The sequence below is a fragment of the Tachysurus vachellii genome, chromosome 3 (assembly GCF_030014155.1).
Source record: "Tachysurus vachellii isolate PV-2020 chromosome 3, HZAU_Pvac_v1, whole genome shotgun sequence".
In the NCBI taxonomy this organism is placed as follows: Eukaryota; Metazoa; Chordata; class Actinopteri; order Siluriformes; family Bagridae; genus Tachysurus; species Tachysurus vachellii.
The window spans coordinates 26,743,862-26,768,565 of NC_083462.1; the positions used below are offsets into that span (position 1 = coordinate 26,743,862).

The 24,704-nt window shown below is 39.0% G+C and overlaps 1 protein-coding gene across 1 annotated transcript in view; it reads left to right on the plus strand.

The window, feature by feature from the left end:
- The window catches only part of runx2b (RUNX family transcription factor 2b), a 29,975-nt gene extending 6,774 nt beyond the window's left edge, over positions 1-23,201 (plus strand). The window contains exons 3-8 of the mRNA XM_060866514.1: positions 4,485-4,804; positions 6,069-6,225; positions 7,671-7,775; positions 14,996-15,169; positions 16,237-16,398; positions 20,426-23,201. Coding sequence (XP_060722497.1) covers positions 4,485-4,804; positions 6,069-6,225; positions 7,671-7,775; positions 14,996-15,169; positions 16,237-16,398; positions 20,426-20,913 — 1,406 coding nt within the window. The 3' untranslated portion in view covers positions 20,914-23,201. The remainder of the gene's footprint in view (positions 1-4,484; positions 4,805-6,068; positions 6,226-7,670; positions 7,776-14,995; positions 15,170-16,236; positions 16,399-20,425) is intronic.
- Positions 23,202-24,704: the final 1,503 nt, after the last annotated feature.

A 24,704-nucleotide genomic window follows, 5' to 3' on the forward strand; every position in this document is an offset into this window, starting at 1 on the left:
TCCATAGCTTTAGTTTTCTATTAATATTTTCCCCCTAAGCTTTGGTAATGACTAAGTTTAGCTCTCAGGCTAAAAAGAATAGAAGACTGGGCAGACCTCCTCCCTGTGAGAATGATTGAGTTTCTAGCAAACAATGGCAGCCTTATTTTTTCACAAAGAAATATCAGAGTGGTGGCCAAGCAAATCACCTGGTTCCACAGACTTTTGACGTCCTGGAATAATTCATTTAATCTACTGCTGTGCACATATGGCTATAGTATACTTTACCCCAGTCTGAGGTTTATGCACTCAAAGAGCAATGCTCTGTGTGTCTTGCTCAGATTCCGACATTGCAGTAATATGCTTCCCTTCATTCTTGGTCTTTAGATCTGTCTTTAGGCGATATACCCTAAGACGCATGTTCTGGATATCTGTCTGTTTGTGTTGTCCATCAGGTGTTCAACCCCTCGTCCATACACCACCAAGCAACCACAGTCAAGGTGAAATCTGCTCCCAATAATTTCTCTTACTAGGTTTAACTTTCATACAGAATAGCACTAAATGGCAGCAGATACATTAGAACAGTGTCTTTTCACTCAACCAGAGTGTTTCGGAGAGGAAGTAGACCAGTGCAATTCACAGAGGACGACAAATGTGTGAGGTGGAATTCTGGTCTTATTTCTTGTCCAATGTAAACACACACGTATGGAAAAACGACACTCTATCCTAGTCCAGGAGTGTTTGCTGTTCATACTGATCCTGAGATTACATGTCAAAAGTAATTACTCAGTGGGATTTAGAAAGTAAAAATGAATGAATCATTTTCTCAATTACAAATATTATATGTAATATTGTTTGAAAAGAAATAAGAAAATAAACAGGAACCACAACCTAACTCATGTCCTATGGCATGTTTAGACAGTGTAAGCTTACAAGCCCTTCGAAAGCACACCGCTTCAGTGACATCACACATAACATAGTGTGGTGTAAAAGGTCTAAACGCCTAGAGAGCACCACAGCAGACAGTAGAGCTGTACACACTCTTAATGCCGGACTATCTCATTATGAGCGTTTAATGGCAGCCTACACATCAACGCCCTTTATTTCTTTCCCCTTCCCAAGCCACAGAAGTTCCTTTTCTGTTCCTATTTTTAAGTACAAGTGATCTCAATTAAGGACCTCCACGAAGGATGAAGGCGGCAGACAGTCATGCCAATAAGAGCAAAAAGGAAATTGCCTTTGTAGCCGCCCCCCCTCCACCGACCACAGCAAGCCTCCATCTCAACTCTGATTTTCAAATGAGGCTGCCATGCCGCACTCCGCACTCATCCAAAACAGCCCGAGGAAGGCACTCTGAGTGCACCCTCTCCTTCTTTAGCCCTAATGGAAAATCTCCCAACATGCCTCGTGACTGTTCTATCACTTCTGTGCCATCTTCCATGGTCTCTACTATTTCTGCACGGTTGCAATTTGTTGCCTACTCAGATTTTTCACCATATTTGATAGCTTGGCAAGTACACTTTTAAGGCTATATTACTGACTGCTGCAATGATGTCATCAGCCGTTTGATGACAAATAGTAATTATGGGTTTAGATTAAATCTAGGGATCAAGAGGAGTTGAGGAGGTCTTCCTGATTTGGTAAAAAGTCTTCCTGATTCTCTCTCTTCAACACACACACACACACACACACACGCACGCACACATTCTCTCCGCCCCTCTGTTCTGCTGCCTGCCAAGGATGGAAAGTAACTGTTTGAAACTGGAAGGTTCCGTGGCCCCATCAAAATGCTCCACACATAAAACCATAATTAAGTGTCTTTAAAAATGCACCACTGTGAAATGGAGCCTTGATCCAGGGACTTAAGAAGCTGGATTTTTCCTCACAACTAACGAAAGAACGCAGAACTAGAGAAAAACACAGACACATACACAGGAAAAAAAACATTCATGTAGCATGTTACATAATACCTGGGGCTTTATGAATCAAAATTGTAGTCATTTGGATATTGTTACCACCCTGGAGCTCAGTGTCTCCTTTTGTTTAAAGTAGCAGTCAACAATGGCTCCTTTGTCTCGTGACATTATTTATAATAAGGTGTGTATCAGCAGGGGAAAAGTGTGGATGATGATTGCACAAACTCTTTTCAGAAAGAATGTTATAGTATAAGTCTGATGAATTATCCAGGGTAAATCAGACTATCATCTCCTCCTATTACTCCCTAGTCTGATTCACATCATGACTTCTGTTACTGTTACATTATGTCCCTACAAACTGATCACATCAAATCTTGTTCTCAGTGTGATCAGGTCAGACATAAGATCTATACAAAAAGATGTGATGAACAGCAAAAAGTGACTTTGTATCCTTCCTAAACCGAACAGCGTCGACCCTCACCGCTGTGGCACATCAGAGGCAGCTGTGTGGGCTGCTCTCGGCTCATTAGGACATCAAACGACGAGCCCCGAAAGGAGTGGGCAGAGTCCCGGTCTCGAGGCACAGAGAATGATTGAAATTAAGTGTGTACACTCCACACCGATATTGCTGGCAGATGGCGCCCATACTGTACAGCAAAGTGGATTCAGATGTGACGAATGCTCTTTGATATCTCTTTGTATATAACTTAACACACAGTTTGGTTTAGGCATGTCAACAGCCTCCCTGTTTCAGCTATTATTTTTTTATTTGCACCATTGTTTTATTGATTGTCATGGTAATCTCAATTTCCTGAGTGATTGTCAACAAAGTTGTCCTTACAACACATAATGTCACATAAAACAACACTTTTTCCCATAGAATTCTTTTTTTTTTTTTTTTTAATAAACTTCTGGACCAGTGCAAGTAAATGATGGAGAAAGCAAGACACAAACCTGAGACCCCAGACTGTTTGAATAATATGCAGTGCAATTTAACTTTGGATATGTTTAATACTGTTACAACCTTAATTACAACTCTACTGATTTATCTGGCCATAAATTTAAAGCTAATACATTAAAACACTGGCCAGTCTGAGCCATATTTTTGGTGTTCTGGGCAGAAAGAGAAGGAACGTAATTCAATAGGCTTTTTTCCTCTGTCATAACGATGTACCATATGCACGTCTGTCTGTGCTTCCCAAGAGTGTTTCAATCCTTCCCACATCCTTACAGTGAAAGACACTCACACTTTATATAAAATCACACACTCACACACACAATCCTGTATATTCATATTCAAAGACACACACACACACACACACACACACACACACACACAATCCTCTATATTCATATTCAAAGACACACACACACAATCCTCTATATTCATATTCAACGACACACACACAATGTGTGTGTGGTTATGCCACCTCTTTTTTCTCCATCACCACACGTTTGTGGTTGTAGGTCTCATCCCCATAAACATGCATGTGGAAATAAGGCACCAGACTTCAGTAAAGCTGTGAATATAACTACCAGTATAGTGAATGTGTTTAAATGTTCCTCATCTGAAACAACAGAACTCCTTTCCATCAAAGGGTGAGATTGCCACCTATAGTATCTTGGAGAGATGTGGAACCGGCTTTCCTCACTCTAAATCCGTGCAGGCTGCATGATGTTAGCTTTCTCTGATTAAATAATATTACAGAGCATTTTGTGTTTCTGATCTATCTGCTTATCCCACACTTTTATTTGCAGTGTTTATCTATTCCACTAGTCTTGAGTATAGTGTTGAGCCTGGTTCGTTTTGCCTTTTCCAAAACACATTCGGTTCGAGTTGTTACGTATCAGTCGCCATGCCGTGTCTGAGTGAACATATTGTCAAATGGACATTAATGCAGGAGATATTATTAGTAAACAAGTAGCAAATCAATGAGAACAGCAAGTCAGGGTAATCAGCTGAGCATTACTTTGGTTATTGTTGGAGATTAATGGACTAATATGAAAAATAGTTTTCTTGTTAGATGTGTTACAGTGTTAAATAGCATCTGATGGTGTTGCTTGAAAAGACTTTCTCACTTAGGAAGTTTGTTTTCTGCCACAGACCTGTATACACACACACACACACACACACACACACACACACACATACACACACACACACACACACACAGGAGGATCATTTAATAAGCTGGACTCTGTTTAATGTCGTTTCCACTGAACATCAGCGGTCTACTAGAGAACTTGTAAGACTTTTGGAACATTGAACACATTAGACTATAATAATCACGCGGTGGAGAAGAAAAAAAAAGAAAGCCTGGTGTCAGACGTGACGCATGATTATTTTGGGAAGCTTTTTTTAATACAGGAAAACGTAGCAAATGACGCCGCTCCACAAAGCGCCAATTGAAGTTTGTTGGTGACGGAGCTGGATTCGGACACTTCCGACACTTATTTCTCATTGGCACACTGAGTTCACGGTGTAAACGGCTGAATATTAAGTCACTACAAGACAGGATTTGTGTAAACCTCGCCATCTCGCCTTACCTCGTGTGTAACTGAGCGTGTTTGTGATGCGCATTCCTGTAGATGCGAGCGCGTCTCGGCGCTTCAGCCCCCCGTCCAACAGCCTGCAGCCGCTCCCGGCCAAAATGAACGAGGTGAGCAGCAGCAGCAGCAGCAGCAGCAGCTGCGGAGGAAGCGGTGGGATTAACAGCATTAGCGGCGGGAATGCAGGAGGTGGAAACGGGCAACACGACGCGAGACTGCGGCCGCTTGAGAACCGCTCCATGGCAGAAATCATCGCCGATCATCCCGCAGAGCTGGTGCGCACCGACAGCCCCAACTTCCTCTGCTCCGTGCTGCCCTCTCACTGGAGGTGCAACAAAACGCTGCCGGTCCCTTTTAAGGTAAATTCATGCTTTCAGATCGTTTCGTTTTTGTTTGTTTGTTTGTTTGTTTTTTTGGGGGGATTTTCGGGAATAGAAATGTATTTTCAGTAGTTATTTTTGTTGGAGTTTAGAGGATAAGATGCTCTAGTGCATGGAAATCAAGCTGTTTTGGGACTTGTTGATGTCTACTAAAACAAAACCATCCCGAAATCAATTAAAATATCATAATTTTATGTCTGAAAACATTTATTTCCTCAGTACATGAGATAAAATTTTACTTTAGAATTTACTTTACTTTTGAATTTGTACCTTTCTTTGCTACACGAGTATCTAACAACAACAACAAAAACAATAATAATAATAATAATAATAATAATAATAATAATAATAATTATTATTATAATAATAATAATAATCACTGTAATTTCTTGTTAATTATCTCAATAAAGGCCATTATTTGCTTAAATATGGAATCTAAGTATAAATATGTAATTTATCTATTATCTAATTTATTTCATCTATCTATCTATCTATCTATCTATCTATCTATCTATCTATCTATCTATCTATCTATTGCAGACTCATTATTTACTGATGTATGTGTAAAAAATTATATGATAGAATGAGCTAAATGTACTTTTCATTTATTGTCATCATTAGTTATACGTATGAGATCTTCCTACAGATAGAAATATTTTTTATTTGTGTGTGTGTGTGTGTGTGTGTGTGTGTGTTTTACTGTCTTCCACATTAGACATATAACAGATAATTGGCAAATAACCATGTAAATGTACCGAGAGAGAATAGATAGATTTTTTTATTTTTTTTAAGACTCAAGCTTTTCACATTGGATTTCTTTCTTCATGATGCAGTCATTTTGGATATTTTTTCGGTTTTGAAAAAGCTCCCACACATGCTGAGCACTTGTGGACTGTTTGTCCATGTTCTTTTAAATTTGACAATTTTTGTTGTGAAAAGAAATTAATATTTAGTCTAGTATCAATATGTTTATGTATTTTTGCCTTAGAAACACATTTTAAGCTCAAACATTTAAATTAAAATATATTCAAAAGAAGAATAAGAATGCATCAGGTCCAAGATCTCACTTTAAGCTTACTTTAAGGTTCACTTTAAGCTTTAAAGTACTGTAAGCTTTTGTGTTTAGATTTTGACATTTTGCTAAAATGTCTATGAATATTGATTCATATGATGGATTAGTTTCCAGCACTTACTAACATGACCTCAGAGAGCCATCACTGCAATCAGTGTTGTGTCGCTGCAGGTCGTGGCCCTGGGAGATGTTCCTGATGGCACTGTTGTCACTGTGATGGCTGGGAACGATGAGAATTACTCAGCAGAGCTGCGCAATGCTTCAGGTGTGATGAAGAACCAGGTGGCTCGCTTCAATGATCTACGCTTTGTGGGACGCAGTGGACGAGGTTAGTCTACTTTCAGTCAGTGAAATATTTAACCTTTTTTTTTTTTTTTTTTTTTTACATTAAAGCTTGCACATTTAGGTAATTGTATCTGTCATCTGGGAGCTGGAAAAGGTGCTTCATTGCTTTGGAAGCAGGACAGAATACAGGAGACAAAAAAAATACAGCCAGCTTTGAGCTGTCAACAGACATCAGTTGGGTAAAGCCATGCTGTCTCCTGTGTGTAATTATCAGGTCTGATCCTCTTTAATGCCAATTTTACTCTTGTTTACATAAGGGGTCTCTGTAAGTAGACAAGATTACGTGAAAGATGTGGTGTCAACACAAGATTCACAAGGTTTACAAAATGAGGACACGCTATACGTCTGTTGTCTTAATATTAGCCAATCAGCTGTATTTATTTTTGTACTTGCAACTTGCTACACCTGCTCCAAGCTAGAACACACTGTGTACCTAAGGGTGTGTGTGTGCAGGGAGGCTCTTTACAGTAATTGGCTTTACAGTCACCTGGGGACAAAAGATACTCTTGTAATAATTACATCATTTACAATCCAGGCACTTTGCTTAATAACGCATGATCATTAAGTAACAAAGCTGTGTTCCTAGCCATAATAACTCAAATAAATATAATTCATTTATTTCATTTATTTCTTAAATGCATACACTTTATTTGACCCAGAATTTGTGAGGAAAAACATTATATGATTTAATGATATTGAAATTCTTAAAACCAGTAGTGATTACACAGTGAACATAAGCAACATTTGATTAGACTGTCCAAGTATTTTCCCAGTATTTTCATTTTGCAGTGCATTTTGTTCATTTGTTTTTTTTATGCAAGGCAAAAATGAATTCAGAAATTTTGATTCATTGGCTTTATCTCTGGTAATCGACTCTCAATGCCTCAATGACTTCAAAAGAATGCATTAAGAAGGAAATGAGTTTGTTTGTGTTTAAGAACATTGAGAACACAACATAGTCTATTCAGTGCCTTCAGATTTCATGTCTTAACTGAAGCACCAGCTTTTCATCACCACAAGAGAAAACATTTAATGTTGTGTTGAGATAAAACTCAGCACTGGAACTGTGTGTGTTCTTGGTGTTGAGCTGTTAGTGCTTGTGTTGTGCCAGCTGTTGCTCAGAGCTGTGATGACGTTCCACCCACCTCTTCCTGACTCCTTGACCAAGCAATGGCATTCCTGGGATGCCATGTTAGTACACTTCATTCCACTTAGAACCCCATGAGAGCACAAGGGAAGTTGATAACCAGGTTTGTTGAGCCGGTTGTCGTATTTCGGAGTTCTTTTTACCTGTCTCTTTCACCAGGCAGATTTAACCCAAATAAAAGATTTTTTCAATTTCGTAAGAGATGAATGCTGGCAAAGGTATGTAAGCATGCAGGTACTTTCAATGTCAGAAACTAAACACATATTATTATGTTTGTACAGGAAAGAGCTTCACCCTGACAATTACAGTGTTCACAAACCCACCACAAGTGGCCACTTACCACAGAGCCATTAAGGTCACAGTGGACGGACCACGTGAGCCAAGGAGTAAGTTACACTCTGACCAAATCTCTGCATTCTGACTTTTCCTTTCCTACTTATTGCATGTTTGCGATCACGGAAGTGGTGTGTTGCTCCTTCTATTTCTTTTTCTGTTGGTTTTGTGCTACATATTGTAGCTCAGATGTTGGGTGGCCATTTGAAGTGTAAACCAGTAACTGACTGATTCATACGTTTTGTGTTAGCAGTGTTAATAAGGTGAGTGATAGTTATACCATTTTTCTGTCAGATGCTGAGAAGTAAAAAGAGGCTTTAAGAATATACCTTGTGTAGTGAGAAATGTTCGTACATACTATTAGAAGTCAGATTTTGGGGGATTTATATGATTAAACATTAAATAGACAGCGAGAGACATTAGAATAGTTCTACAGAACTCACTGGGTTTACTTATGCTTTTGTTATTACATTTTCCTTTCTTGAAAAATCAAGACAGAGTTCATTTCAGTACAGTGTAGTTTGCTATACACTATGGTATGTTATGGTAGTCATGGGAATGTGTTTCAACATACAGTCCGTCTTTTATACCACATTATATCTTTTTTGTTTCTTTGTTGGCATCTAGTAGTCTTCTTGTGTGTTCATAGCAAGTTGTCAGTGAAGGTGTGTCAGGCTGTGCTGAGGCTCCACTGGGGTGCTATAGTGCTAACATCAGCTCATTTTTAATGGCTTTCAGTGCCAACCTGTCTGGAGAGCAGCTGTTTTACTTTATCATGAAAAAAATACATACTCCAACTTGGCGTAAGATTCAACCCTATCACATCGCTTGCAACATTTCTCTTTCCTTCCCTCTCACTTACTCTAGTCTCAGTGAACACATATGGTTCTGGTGTTTGAAGACACACTGGCTGTATGGTCTTGATTCTTCATTGTATTAAGATGGCCTCTAGCAGTCTCTGCACTTTTGTTTGATGTCAAAGACTTCCTATACTCCTGCTCCTCTTGAAGTGCAGTATCAAGAGGCCAATGACTTGCATGTTACTGTGGCCTATAACAAATGAAAAGATCAGAAGTCTTTTTCTTATACAATTTTTCAAACTCCCAAAGGTTTGTTTTGTTTGAGATTGGACCATGTCACCCAGAGCTATATTTCTGAGTACCTTCAAGCCATACAAGCATGATGTATTAATACTCAATGGCGACACGTTAATTGTGCGTAGACAAAAAGGAGGACATGGTCAAAAATTAAAGCTGGTGCATAACAGGCCACCGATGCTGATCACTGAGTTGCAAAAGCATCTGTGTCCTCTTAATAATGTCGTATTTCAACACTTCCTTAACACGGGGATTCTGCATCATTAAACATCTAATTGGTGTTAATGAGAGGGCAATTAAGGAAGAGGCCCAGCTCGCTGAGCTAGACAATGCCACCAGTGTGCCGTCAGAAAGCTTTTTACCGAGCAAGCGCCTGAAAGAACACCTTCTTCTGATTCACTTGTCAGCACTTACATTTGTTATGCTTTAGAGCATTTATGTGTAATTTAGAAATAATAGGTGCATGTTTATGTACAGACTGTTTCATTTTCAGTCAAAATATAATTTGCTTATTCGTGTAGGCTGTCTTTTACTTATTGTGTCTGCAGAGCCTCAGTCAGAGTTGAATGTATAGCAGATATTAACTCAGCACAGTACATGCATTATTAATGTGTTTATGTGTTTAATAAGCCATGATGGGTGCCATATGAATCTTTCAGGGGTGAGAACTACCAGTTCTCTGTGTGTGTGTGTGTGTGTGTGTGTGTGAGAGAGAGAGAGAGAGAGAGAGAGAGTGACCAAGCAGTACAGTTAGATTATTGATAGTCCGGTGACAGTCTCGTATACTGACAACATTCACTTGCCTTTGAATGTGATTTCTCATTTTAGCTGTCTGTCTAGTATGCGTATATTTGTATATGTATATATTTCTCAGGAATATAACATCCGTATTAGTGTCTGATTAAAAGTATTATGTTTGCTGTGATGTTTGTGTTCAGCCATTCATGAGTAACACAGGCTTTGTGCTAACCTCTAATAGACCTCATTAAAAGTTATTTAAACTAATAGATTGGGCAGGGTTTGTTAAACCAACACACTTGCTCTGGAGGCCCCGTGTAATTACAGATCATATGTCAGGCTGCCTTACTTTGTAGCATGCTTAAAATGATCTTTTTGTTTTACATTTCACTTTTTGTAAAATCACAGCAGTCCAATCTTGAATTGTTTATGAGAATTAGAATAAGGCCAGCTGCTCCTTTAATAAGATGCACTTCTGTCTTACCAGAATTCCACAAGTTGTCCTGTTGGGACACTTTGACACATCAGTATGTTGAATAGACGATAACTGAAAACTGGTCTGAAAACTATATCTGGCCATCGCTCAACCGTATCAGCTCTAAAGACCACACAAGCACTAGAGCCATTATTTGCCTTTACAGCAAATGAAAAAAAGAAGTGTCAGTGTAGCCTTCATGTAAAGCTGCTTTTACGTATAATGGGAACTGCTCACATAAAACCAATCCAAACATGAGAAGAGAAAGGAGAAAAACAGAGACACAGTCCTGGCTCGACAGACTGGGGCTACAGGAGGAGGTGAAAGAAGTGTGTATGTGCATGAAGAGAAGGCTCAGCTTGAGTCTGGCTGTATATGTCTGTTCTGGATACCCAGTGTGTTCATCACAGCTGCATCATTACAGCTCAGTAAATGCTGGCGGATCTCGGTTAGGAGTCCTGCTACTTACATATGAGCATGGAGGTAATGATTGATTTAAAAAGGTTGAGGGTCCTTGTAGTTTTTTTTGTAAGTGTGTGCCCTTTCCCTGCCTGGTTTGTCTAAAATGTAAAGACCACACAGACACCTGGCAAGTCTCTGAGTCTCTCTCTCTCTTTCTCTCTCTCTTTTTTTCCTCCACATTTTCTCCCAAATCTTGATGAGTAGGACAGGCTGGCTGTCACCCATGCTGTCTTTTACCCCTATTTTTCCCACTGCTGTATTTCACTGTACAGCTTGCTAGAAACACCTTTAACACCATCATTGCCACTGGAAGAGATTTTATTTTAAATATTGTGCAGCAAAACAGCACAAGACACAAAATGTAATGTCCACGGGATACTAAATCAAGATCATGAACTTAGTAAAATATTGTATGTTTCATTTGTTATTTTGTGTAGTCAAATTTAATTAAATAACGGCCAAGTGTATGAGTACCTGTAAAGAAAACATACCCATGGTTTAAATAATAAGCTGACTGAGCATGTGTCTGTTATACTTACAGCACTCTTTAAGTAAATGCTCATAATTCTACCAAAAAATCTGTCCTAGTGAGAAGCAATGTCTCATGGTATTTGACATACCGAAGTCTGAAATTCATGAATTTTAAAAGTGACTTATTGCGCTTAAACAGTCAGAAAGTGGCATTGGATTCTTGCATTTGAACTTAAAAACTTCTGCCACAGAACCCAGTTAAGTCAGTTGCAAAATCATTATTGGTGCTCAGGTCATTTTTTACTGTTATTCTTTCTCTTGTCATTGGCTTTTTCTCTTCCTCCATCTGAGCTGCTGAATTTCTTTATCACTTTTATGTGATAAACATGCTAATGTAAGAGCAATGTAAGGTCATGATGGCTAAACATGCTAATGTAAGAGCAGTAGAGGGATAACCTCATATGGAATTTCTTTCTTGTTTAATGTATTGCTATAAATCAGGTAGAGTTTGTCTGTGTAATTAGGCCTTTTGTTATCAGAAAACTTATAACAGAATGACTAGAAGATGTTACCATGGAATTACTCGACAAACTCATAAGTAATTGGGCCTGAGCTCTGAAATCAGGCCTGTGTCAGCTGGAGGTTATATATCTCACCAGTAATGTTTGGCTGTGGTCCCACTGGGCCAGTCAAGCATCTGGAATGAGTGTGTCCGTGCTTCCGCTGCATGATTGGACAGGGAAGTGTTGGCTATCGAAAATCTCACCCCGTTGTCGGGGAGATGATGGGAATGTTTGGGACTTTCCCCCCAGCAGTGATATCATCTGGTTTCCTGGCTCTCTTAAATACCTCCACTCATTCAGGATCACTCCCTGTCCAATTCCTCCTTTACCAGCTGACAAAGCTTGTTTCCCACTCCACATGGTGTCTAGAGGTGTGTGCTGAAAGAAAGAGCAGGCACACTTTGCTCCTCAACTAATACATAGAATTGTTTGGAAGGATATGCCCATATAATTACCATCATTATATTATTTTCACTTATTTTATAATCATTGTGGTGCAAAATGTGCTTTTTTGCTTTTTAATGCTTCCCATGTGCAATTAGAAAATAATTAAACTCCAAGATTGTTTTTCTTCCATTAGGGGATTTTTAAATTAATAATGTGCTCGCTCAACACCAATTAAAATTAAATCGTTTTCAATCAGTTCTGTCTTATATGGTAAGGTTACTAACTTAATCGTCTAAAGTCTGTGGTTCCCTCAATATGAGTTGTCTTGAAACTGCACATTAAATTATAAATATCACTATCACTATAACTCCATAACTGCAAGTGTAGATGCAGCTATGGTATGTTGATACACTGCAGACTTTATCTGGCTACACTATTTTGCTGTTTTATAAAAAATAACAATATGCCTACTAGGACATAATACAGTATGTAGTAAAGTAGCATGTATTTTGTACATGAATACACTTTAAGGCTGTTTAAAAATTCAAACTGATATTGAATCGCTCTGAATACCTTTAAACTTTTTTTTTGGCCATGGTATAATGTATTTTGTCAAGATGTGTTTGTGTAACTTAATATCATCTGGTGCAACAATCAAGAAAAGATCATTTTTAAATTTTTTAAAACTTTTATATTGAAAACAACTGAATGACAAAAAGTGGCAGTATACAGCAACATGCCGAGAAACTATAAAAATTAAATTATATAAATTACGTAAATGAAACCGCTCCAAATAAAATCATGTGGTGCAACCAAAAAAACGACATGAGGCAACTACTGTCTCTGATAAATATGTGTAATCATATATGTGCTTTTATACTCAATTTGTGATTTATACACAAAGTACGTTATTACAGATAATTTATAATTCATTTTCCTGGATATGTAAGGATGAAGATCCATATACTGTATACATGTTCATTTTCTCTACCAATTAACCTTCACACAGTCGTGTGAAACCTGGACCATTTTAGCATGTTTAAAGTGTACATATTGTACGTTTTCCTACATTTAAATAGATTTACAAAAATGCTTGTATAGCTGTGATGCATGTAAATGTCAGACACAGCTATGAATTATTAAATGGCTGCTTAAGTTATTATATATAGACTTTGGGGATTGTGGGGGAGAAAAAATGTTAAACGTTCTTTTTCAACTTTTTAAACATATTAATAACTTAAATAACTTGGAGTCGTCTTTTAGATCATGGCTGGTACATTTTGATGAAAAGGTGCTACAGTATATTCACATAATTACATTTATGTATTATGTATATGTGTAGACCACATTCCAAATGTTTCAACAGTTGCCAAATATACGATTTTATAGAATACTTTAAAAATTGTGTCTTTTAAATATCAATATTCCTCAATGACCCATACCCAGTTCTTGATGGAGGCTTCCTTAACTTTTGTTCAGTCTTTATCAAGGAGTCACTCCAGAGTCTCTGGTGATGAGGATCCACTTGGTCTCCAAACACAGGACATCACCTTTTATATGAGCCCTATAAAATAAACATTCACAGTCCTGAATTTTTACATACTGTGGTTAATTTTAGTATCAGTGCCTGTGCACAGCTTGTAACTAAATAAATTACAGTACTGTTCCTTTTTTGGGGAAACAAAAGGCTTGTTAAATGAATGAGGTTGGACTCTATTGTGGCTTGGGCTGCGAGTGTGTCACCGTATGTCAACATGCCCACTGGCTTCAGTTGCATCAGTAGAAACTGAAGTCAGGCTTGTAAAGTCATATATATATGACTTGGAGTATTAAATATGCATTACATATAATCTGTCATCTGCTTTTTCCCTGCTTGCAAGTAATATGTCTACAGTGGAAGAAATACTGTCCCTCTGTCTCTCTAAGTATGTACATGTCTTTTTATTCTTTTCACAATGAGTGTAGTCTTGATTCTGTCTTAGTTGGTTTCTCTGTGCCAACTGGAACAGTTCCAGTTTCAGCAGGAGTTTTTCTCCTTCTCCTGTTTGATATTTACTTTACTGCCTTCTCTGGGAAGCTGGTACTGGCCTAGACAGACAAACAGCTCTGTTTTAAAGGCCAAGAGGGCTGGGGGTAGTGGGGCCTCTCTCTCCTCTCTTTATCCTTCTTCTGCTATGGGTTGAGCCAGCACGGGGCACCTGTGGGCTCTTAAATTGCCTTGTTGTGACTTTACTGTAAAGTATTTGTCAGTATGGACCCTTTGTGCATGCAGATCCCACTGTACGGGTAGTAAAGGAAGGATGAGAGTCTGTGGTTATAATGTGATTGTTGGGTTTTTGACTTGCGTGGCACAACATGTATTTCACCTGATTCAACACTGTACATTAACAGTAAGGACACTGTTGTATGTGGAGTATGGAAAATATGAAGCTCAGCAGGGGAAAGCTAAATGACATTAAACAGGCCTTTTGTTGTGGAGCCACTGATCGTTTTTTTTTTTTTTTTTAATTTAAGAGTAGAGTGATAGCAATAGAGTATATTCTAAATTAATAAGACAAGCTGACCATGCCAGAGGGCCAAATGAAACTCTCATGCAGAAGGAAATGGAACACTTGTCCCATTTTTATCCATTGCAAGCCATTTGAGAAGGCTGCCATTCTCCAAACGGAGGTTAACTGTAAGCCTGAACCTATTAATATACGCAGAGAATTGTATTAGACAGCGGGTTTCTTCAAAACTTTAATGAACTACAATTCTTGTGCTTCAACAAAACATCATATTTCAGTCACTGTGTTGCCACACTGAGGAATTACTGTGTTCATATAATAAATAATTCAGAAAATGGCATAGCCCTAACTTGTAATTCATCTCCTTCTGAGGTACTACAATAATAGCTGCTATTTAGTAGTTTGCCTAGTGTACGTAAATTGTATCAAAGCTAAAAGGTTTTGGAATGCTTACTGCTTTGCATAAATAACATGACGCTGTTTGTGGTGAACATAATAATGAAACAGTCATGCAGTGGTATGGCCAGGGTCCAAGCACTATCAGCTCACGTGCTGTCTTATCTAAATTTACAGGACACAGGCCAAAGTTGGACGATTCACCGAAGGCAGGCCTGTTCTCTGACCGCCTGAGCGAGTTAGAACGTATCCGACAGAGCACCATGAGGGTCGCTGTGCCAACACAACCCCCACGAACCTCGCTCAACACCCCAAACTCGTTCTCTCCTCAGGGCCAGAGCCAAATCTCAGGTATGGGCAAGTTCCTGAACTTTTTATACTCAACCATTCCACTGCATAAATTAATTTCTCTGCAAAATCACTGTAATTCCATCTTTTTACAGTGCAAATGAATAATAAATAGTTATGTTAATAGATCATTTCTTTAAATACAACATAATAGCAAAAATACTACTGTGCTATGTCACGAACAAAGTCTTAATTATGCCTCCAGCTATGTTTGTGGAGGCTAAAATAAGGGGTGATTAGCAGAGAAAAACAGAGTACAGTGGCACCCTGTACCTAGAGAGAAGAGGCACATATCATTTGTCTTTAATCATTGCTTTAAGCATCCTAAGCCCTGGGTATTGTTTTGTAACAGCTAAGTCAACTGAGAGCACATGCCATCATTCCTGCACCTCTTTCTTTTAGCTCTTTGTTTATGAACAGTCTTCTTTGGATGTTATCATAGACTCAAAAGATAAAGATCTGCTCATTCATGAACAGGATGAATGTAAGCACACAAATACCCATATCTGGTGTCGAGCACATACAGGGAATGATAAGTTAAGTGAAAATAGATTGAAGATTAAAAGCTTGCAACTATCAAATATGGTCAAGTACTAAAAAGTCCAAAAACGAAATAATCTGAATGGGTACTGTATATGACGTTTGTCTTCTTATACTTGCAAATTCATAACTGTTAGCACTTTTAATACTATAATTAAATATATAAAAGTTGAATTGTTAGTTTCTTCTATTTATTTGAACTCATGTTCAGCAGAAAATTTTTGTCAAATAAACAGAAATATGGTTTGAACTGGTACCTAGGCAAAAAGAAAAGTTATATAAGTAGTGATTCATTTCTTTTTACTCAGGTACATTGCACATTCCCTAAAATGCTACTTAAGTGTACTAAAAAAATGATTTAATAAAGTTCCACCTCTGCCTGCATCAGTAATCTGAAACAAGACAACATTATCACTCTTAGACACATATCCTATATACAGAAAGCACACAGTGTAAAAAAACAAAAACAAACACAAGGTTTAATCTGTGGAAATAATGCTCCGTCTCTTTGTTTGGTCACACATGGTCAGACCCACGGCAGTCACAGTCGTCCCCTCCGTGGTTTAATGAGCAAGCATACTCATCGTACCTGAGCCCCATGGCGTCCCCCTCGGTGCACTCTACCACCCCTCTGTCCTCCAGCCGTGTCACCGGCCTGCCTTCCATCAGCGACGTTTCCCGTCGCATGCCAGGTAACCTCCAGCCTCCGGCCCCTGCAGGTGTGGCCCCTAACCCTCTTCACCTCTGCTGTCCAGGCCTGGATGCCAAACAGCAAGACACATATTTTCAAATATGATTTTTTTTTTGTTGGACACCAAAAGTTTGTCCACTTGGCTTTTTTTGGGAACAGGTTTGTCAGAGGGGTGTGTTAAACATTTTTAAATATTAAGATAAAAGACATTTTTCTGTATGAAAACTCCTGTATCATCAACTTTTCTTCTTTTGCTTGTTTTATGGTGCATCACTTATTTTTAGTTTTGAGAATTTAATGCTTTCGAGGGTTAGCATTGCATCATCACTCTTCTATTTTGTACTTGCAAATGATTTACTTGCTTCAAAGTCATGGTAAAAATATTTCATTTCACTTGCTGCTCAAGCTTTAATTAATTACAACCGCAACTGACATAAGCTTTCAGTTTTCATTGGCTTGTTCGTTGGAGGATGTGGAAAAAAAACCTTCTTGAAACGTACACCTCCAGAGATTGATTGAAAGACCTTTTTTTCTAAAGCGGAAAAAAGAGATTGTTTCCGTTTTCCTCCACCAGTTTCTTTGATCCTGTGCCGAATATGGTTAATAACAGAGTAAAACATAATAACAGGCTGGTGGAAGGCAAATTAAGCAGCTTTATAGTGATTCGGTTCCGAAAGATCCTGCCAGGAAGCCTGAGCCCAGTTGGTGAATCTAATATGCTAATTTGTCCTCTCTTGCCATGCACCCACCCAAACGCATACGTTTAAAGCTTAAATGTGGGCCGATGACTTTCTCCCTCCAAGCACCTGTTTGAGCCGGGGCCAGGTGACTGTTTTTGAGGTCTTTTAAAAACTTTCCCTCCTCCCATATTCTTTCTTTCTTGTGAGCCCAAAGCAACTGTAAGTGATTAAACAAGCGGCTCCCTGGTGTTACTTCTGCTTGGCAGCTTTTGGACGCCTGCCACCTGTCCTGTCAGGTTCGATTAGGCTGGTTTTGTCAGCCTGCAGCTTGTTGCATTGCGCACTCAAAGCTCTTGCTGCTAATGACAGCTATTATCTAAGATAAGGGCAGTACTGTTTGACACATCCTGCTGCCAGAGAAGTAAACTCCGGTCCAGAAAATCCTCCTGTTAAATGCGGATGCTCTTGTCAGATATCATTAGACTCTGCTGTCATCTGAAATTGACAGTGTAATACTTGCTAAAATCATATTTGCCAATAGACCAAATGAACCTTTGCTTATTGCCTCTTAAACATGGAACGCATACTTAGATGTATGAACACAGCATCTGGTTTTGGGTCCAGTGCTGTCTAGCATCAGTGACTGTTTAAATACAGCCCAAACATAGCCTTTATGTGTACGTGTGTAAAAAGGGGGGCTGTGCTTTTAGCTGTTCTGCCCATTATTCAGAGCACACACTCTCTGATGCCTGGGGCAAGAGAACCATTATTCCAAGATTTTCAAATCAAAGAGGTTTAATATAAAAGGGGGAAAATGGGCATGGGGAACACTGTTAGTGAGACGAGGACATGAGAATCTTAGCGACAATTCACGCCTCTGCAACGCGCCCTCACGTAATCATCGTCCCCTTTAGAATTGACATTGTGACAGGAAAGACGCCCAGTGATTTATGATAAAAATACTGCATCTAGAAAGGAGTTTTGTAGGGGGCTGCCAGTGCCAAAATGGCCCATTAGTGGTTTCGTGACTTTTAAGGTTAACAAGCGAGATTGTGAAGGACAGAGGGCCGGGGGAACAGGGTTCTAGCCTGGGCTCAGAATGTACTGTATAAGATACCAGAAGCCCACATCTAAGGCTGAGACTGATTGTCTCCCCATGATGCTTCAAACACCTCACAAAACACTTCCAAATGTGTGACTGCTTATGCAACCTGACTGAGCTTTTAACATGGGCACACACACACCCACACACACACACACACACACACAATTTACTCAAGCAATGCACATACCTAAGTGAACCCGGACCAGTTTAAACATGTGCAGGCTCACATAAACAAGCATATAAATAAGGCTGGAAATGTGGACACAAAAGATGAGAGGCGTATAACCATACACATGAATACACATACACACGAGCTGGTCTGAGAAAAAAAAGGAAAAAATCCATAAACATATTTAGCCAATCCAAGAGACATTGTGATTATTCTGCAGTGTTGTGATTCAGCCTAATGTATTAAGAGCACAATTTTATTTGTTTTTAGAGGAAGCTGACATGTACATTACTCCACAGGCTATTAAAGTGCCCAAAACTTGATGTTTCAAACAAAAACAAAGTGATTTATTATTCACAGATGCAATTACAATGCCAATCCTGCTTACACACCTGGAAACCTCTGCTAAAACCCTTAGTATAAGTATATTACACTATAGCCCTAAAGTCACTTTAACACCACAGACAGGGTCACTGTAACACCATAGACAAGGTCACTGTAACACCACAGACAGTGAGTGCCACTTTTACACCATAGACATGGTCACTGTAACACCAAAGACAGGGTCACTGTAACACCATAGACAGTGCCACTTTTACACCACAGACAGGGTCACTGTAACACCATAGACAAGGTCACTGTAACACCACAGACAGGGTCACTGTAACACCATAGACAGGGTCACTGTAACACCACAGACAGGGTCACTGTAACACCATAGACAGGGTCACTGTAACACCACAGACAGGGTCACTGTAACACCATAGACAGGGTCACTGTAACACCATAGACAGGGTCACTGTAACACCACAGACAGTGCCACTTTTACACCATAGACAGGGTCACTGTAACACCACAGACAGGGTCACTGTAACACCACAGACAGGGTCACTGTAACACCATAGACAAGGTCACTGTAACACCACAGACAGGGTCACTGTAACACCATAGACAGTGTCACTGTAACACCATAGACAAGGTCACTGTAACACCACAGACAGTGCCACTTTTACACCATAGACAGTGTCAATGTAACACTGCAGACCAGGTCACTATAACACCACAGACAGGGTCACTGTAACACCATAGACAAGGTCACTGTAACACCACAGACAGGGTCACTGTAACACCATAGACAAGGTCACTGTAACACCACAGACAGGGTCACTGTAACACCACAGACAGTGAGTGCCACTTTTACACCATAGACAGTGCCACTTTTACACCATAGACAAGGTCACTGTAACACCACAGATAGGGTCACTGTAACACCATAGACAAGGTCACTGTAACACCACAGACAGGGTCACTGTAACACCATAGACAAGGTCACTGTAACACCACAGACAGGGTCACTGTAACACCATAGACAGTGTCACTGTAACACCATAGACAGTGTCACTGTAACACCATAGACAGTGTCACTGTAACACCATAGACAGTGTCACTGTAACACCATAGACAAGGTCACTGTAACACCACAGACAGTGTCACTGTAACACCATAGACAGTGTCACTGTAACACCATAGACAAGGTCACTGTAACACCACAGACAGTGCCACTTTTACACCATAGACAGTGTCAATGTAACACTGCAGACCAGGTCACTATAACACCACAGACATGGTCACTGTAACACCACAGACAGTGCCACTTTTACACCATAGACAGTGTCAATGTAACACTGCAGACTGGGTCACTATAACACCACAGAACTGGCCACTGTAACACCTGTCTTTCTGCCTGGCTGTACATCTGTCTATAAAACTTTACTAAAGACTTTTAAGAAAAACTAAAATAGGAATATAGAAAACTAATATTTAGTTTATTTAATTTATTAGGTTTCATTGATGTTCCTTCATTATTACGAATTAAGAAAAATAGCCAAATTGTGTATGTGAACATTAATAGGGAGAAAAATAAATAAATAAAAGTTAATATAAACTTTTCTTCTCTACAATGTGAAATGTATTTAATTTAATGAATGTATTAATTTTAAGATAAGTTCCATTTATGTGTTTTGTAGAGAAAATGTGACTCAGTTTGAGAGTTCATGTACTCAATTGTGTGCAGGTTCCACAGATCTGACTCCTTTTCCTGGGCAGTTCGAGCGCCAGTTTCCCGGATTCTCCTCCCTCACTGAGAGCCGATTCTCCGGCCCACGGATGCACTACCCACCAACGTTTACCTACACGCCCACACCTGTCACCACAGGCATGTCTCTGGGCAGTGCTCATTACCACACATACCTGCCCCCACCATACCCGGGCTCCACTCAGAGCCAGAGTGGACCATTTCAGAGCAGCAGCACCCCCTATCTCTACTACGGGGCCTCTTCCGGCTCCTACCAATTCTCTATGGTACCTGGGGGCGAGCGCTCACCATCCAGGATGCTGCCCACCTGCACTAGTGCCTCCACAGGTGCCTCGTTGGTCAATGCCAGTCTTCCCATGCAGGCTGATGGAGGGAGCGGTGTAGAGGAGGACGGCAGTCACAGCAACTCTCCAACTGTCCTCAATCCAGCAGGAAGGATGGACGAAGGAGTGTGGCGGCCATATTGACAGAATTGAGAATAAAAACAAAAAAACAAAACAAAACAGTACCATGTGCCCATCAGACAGGTGAACTCCAAACCAGACACATGGTTTTAAAGCACAAACCATACCAGGATCTATGTCCTATCTTGCTGAGACATTCTATTTTGCCTTGTTAATTTTTAATCTTCATCAAATGTCACTTTTGAGGAGTATTTATGGAACAAGGTTCTTTAAAGGAAAGTATTTAAACACAAACTCTCATGGCAGTTATTGTTATTTGTATACCTGCAATTCAAAATCCATTTCTCTGAAACCAGTAGATTATAAAAAAATACGTATGGTTAGAAAAAGCTATGACTGATTTGTAAGTTCTTGAAAAGGAAAAAAGGTAGTTAGTCTTGCAAGGTTTGTGTTAGATTTTAAATGCATTTTAAAGCACTGAGCAGTTGGTTTCAATTGAATATGACAAACCAAATTTGTTTTTTAGGACTAATTTTTTTTTTTTTTTAATTTAAGTAATTTAAATTATGGATATTTGGTGAACAGATATTGAGTTGTAAGTTATAAAGCCATAACTTAAGTAATGTATTTTGAACTTGATTCATAGACGGAATATTTTTGTAATGCATCTATGTTCAAGTTAATACTGAAATTGATATGTAATTTAAAGATACATTTTCTGTGCCTTAAGCCATTTTGCTTCGGTGTATTCTGAGATACGTTTCCTATCTCCGCGTATAATACGTTATGAAAGTTCTATTCTTATATAGCAGATCGTCTTGCCATTTTGAATTACTGCTTTAATGCTCAGTACATAAAGTTCTGAAGCCATTTCATGTTTGTCTTCAAATCAAAAATGGCACATCCTCTTGGAATCTCTTTATTGATTATCCTTAATTATTTCAATTTGTATGCATCCCTGCTCAGATTAATCCTTCAGTGTTAAACCTAGTATAAGCTGAAAACGCTTGAAATAGGGGCTATAACAGAAAAACTACCAAAGCCTCTGCAAATCAAGGGGCCTGCTGTGCACCCACCTGAAGACTGGATCAGTTTACTGGAGCCTAATGAAAGCCACACACGCTATTTCACTATGTGAAAATACTCTTTATTCTCAATACGGTATCGCTCAGAGAAATGGCAGCTAAAATTCTTCCCCATGGAACATCAGTGATTTTTGATATGTCTGAATTCTGAGTATAATTTCAGTACACTTTTATCTAATCAATACTTTTGCTGGAGATTAAGGTTGCACAATGTTGTTGTTTTTTTTAGTTATTAAAAGTATCCAATAACGTTTGTGGTTATTGATATAAGAATCTCTGAATCACCTATACTTCCACTTTGGTACTAATTGTTTTAGTACCAAAAAGCAAGGGAAATCTTAAAATATTTACCGTAAGCTTAAATAGCACTTGTTAAAAATTAAAAATGTGTAATTTTGTGGTACGACAACGAAGCCTACCCATTTTACTTCTTCCAGACTGGGGCTTTTTTTTTTTTTTTTAAACAGTATGTTGGGTTTTGCTAAGCCTTCATGCAAAGTTCAGTGCAGTCGTGCCAGCAACAATTAGACACATCTTTTCATTTGCTTTAATATTCAGTGCCTTATATTATACACTGCACAACAGAGAAATGGGGAATAGTGTAATACAGTAGGTACCCTGTGTCAGATTAAGATGTATGCATTTATGGGACTTGTAATGCTATTAAGCATGTTTCTAATGTTCATTTTTCTCAGCGAGATAAGCAAAGCACTTAGTCATTTATGCAGTTCAATCACATCATCGTGCCACCTAATTTAAATGGTTTCTACCCTTAATTCTAACTGTACTGATGTTACATGGAATTTGACATCTAAGTTTGTATTTAGAGTTTACAGCTAGATTTATGTCCAGGAGATTATCGAGACGTACAATTTACACCATTTGTCATGTTCAGTTCTGTCAAATAAATGTCATTGTATGGACCTGAGTGGATCTGTGAGAGTGAGCAAAAATGAAAATTTGTTTACAAAGTGTTTACAATATTGTGATTGTAGATAGTAATTATATGAGGAAAATATACCCCACTCCATTTGTGCTTATTATTCATTTTCCTTTTTTTGTAAAATATTTATCTTCCCTGGTTAAGCTACCAGAGGGCCAGGAATGTTGGGTGGGTGGACGTTTATGAGCTAATTTCTCTTTGGAGCTTGCATGCTTTGCTTCACTTGCACAAATGTGTTTTATTTATCATGTTTCTGGCCTTAAAGTTATGTGTCTTCCTTTGTTATTAAACAATGGTTACAGGGAATGACTATCATGACAACAATGAGCTAAATTGGCATTTATTAATAATGTATATTGTACTTGTTTTCTTTTATAAGGAAAATAAAAAAAATTGTTATTGCTACAACTTTGTCCTTCTCCAGCAGTTTGCCACTTTGCCGAAGCCGATGCTGCTTTTCATTGTGCCCTTTGCCACTTCTGTGTTTTTTTTCCTCTTACATCTTCCAATGTTTACACACCCTTGACCTGAGGGAAGATTAATGGACTGCATCCATGCATCCAAAATCAAATCACTAAAAGTTTCATTACCTTGTCCATGAACCTTATGGGAGGCTGGCGCTGGATCAGAGTGTAGGTCCCGGATAGTGCCTCAGCACCACTGTACTACATACTTCCTTGCAGTGCTCCATGGATCAACATTTGCTTTGGAGCGTCTTAACTGGCACTGTGCTGCTGGCTACAGCCTCGCCTTTGTCTCTTCGAACACCAGGCCTCAGTCAAACCAGGCCTGAGAGACTAGGACTGTTCGACATTATTTCAAGACATAACAGCTGTAATCAGACTATGCTCCGTCTTCAAAACTGAGATCATTTTATGGTAAACTGGGAACTTTCCAGGGATTTCCCTGAATATAAAATGAGAAAGAAAAGTGGAGAAGGTTTCAGGTTTACATTCCCCTCATTCCCATAAACATCTAGCAATTAAGATAATGACCTGTAGAGAAGAAACAAAAGATGGCTATATGATCTTTCCTTAATGTGTTTAGGGGGTTGAAGGCAAGAATCTTGGAAAAGAGTCAATGCACTATTTGAGCTGGCACTACATCGTATAGCGTCTGATAGAAAAGTCTGTGAGGGTTTTATTTTTGCTTGGACATCAGTCTTCGCATCTCTACACACAGAAGAAAAGCGAGAGAGGCCGTACCCAAACCAGTCAACACCTCAGTGTTACGCTGCCCAAGATAAACTTGATTCTGGCAAAGTCTCAGCCACAGATGGCCTGTATTAAAGTCCATTTGAAAGGGCCTCTAGCATCCACTTAGCACTACATGCTGCTTTCTGCTACACAATATATGCTCTGGGCTATTACATAACATGCTGTGGCACTTTGCACATGAAATAGCACTGTGTTCGCTGAAAAATTACTTTACATTACCTTTTGCATATAACATCGCTCAACTCATTCGGATGGGGTCATGCCACTGTAACACTCTTGTGATGAATGTGTTGTCTGAGAAATAGCATGCTGACAAATCTGAAAGTTTAGCATTTCAGTGAGCTGTTACTGTCAGCAGCAGCGACCTGGGTTATGTTTGCTAGCCTGAAAAATGTTTTCAGTGATTAAAGAAGTGAAACAGTAAGGAAACTACACAGACGTATATGTGAATAAATCTGCTTTTGGTAGATCATTTACTGTTTGAAGCTGTGCACTTCAAGCAGAACGTGCATGGCACTGAATAACACACCAAATAACATTTTAAGTTGTTATTTATTTATTTATTTATTTATTTATTTATTTATTTTGAGAAATATTTCTGTAAAAGAA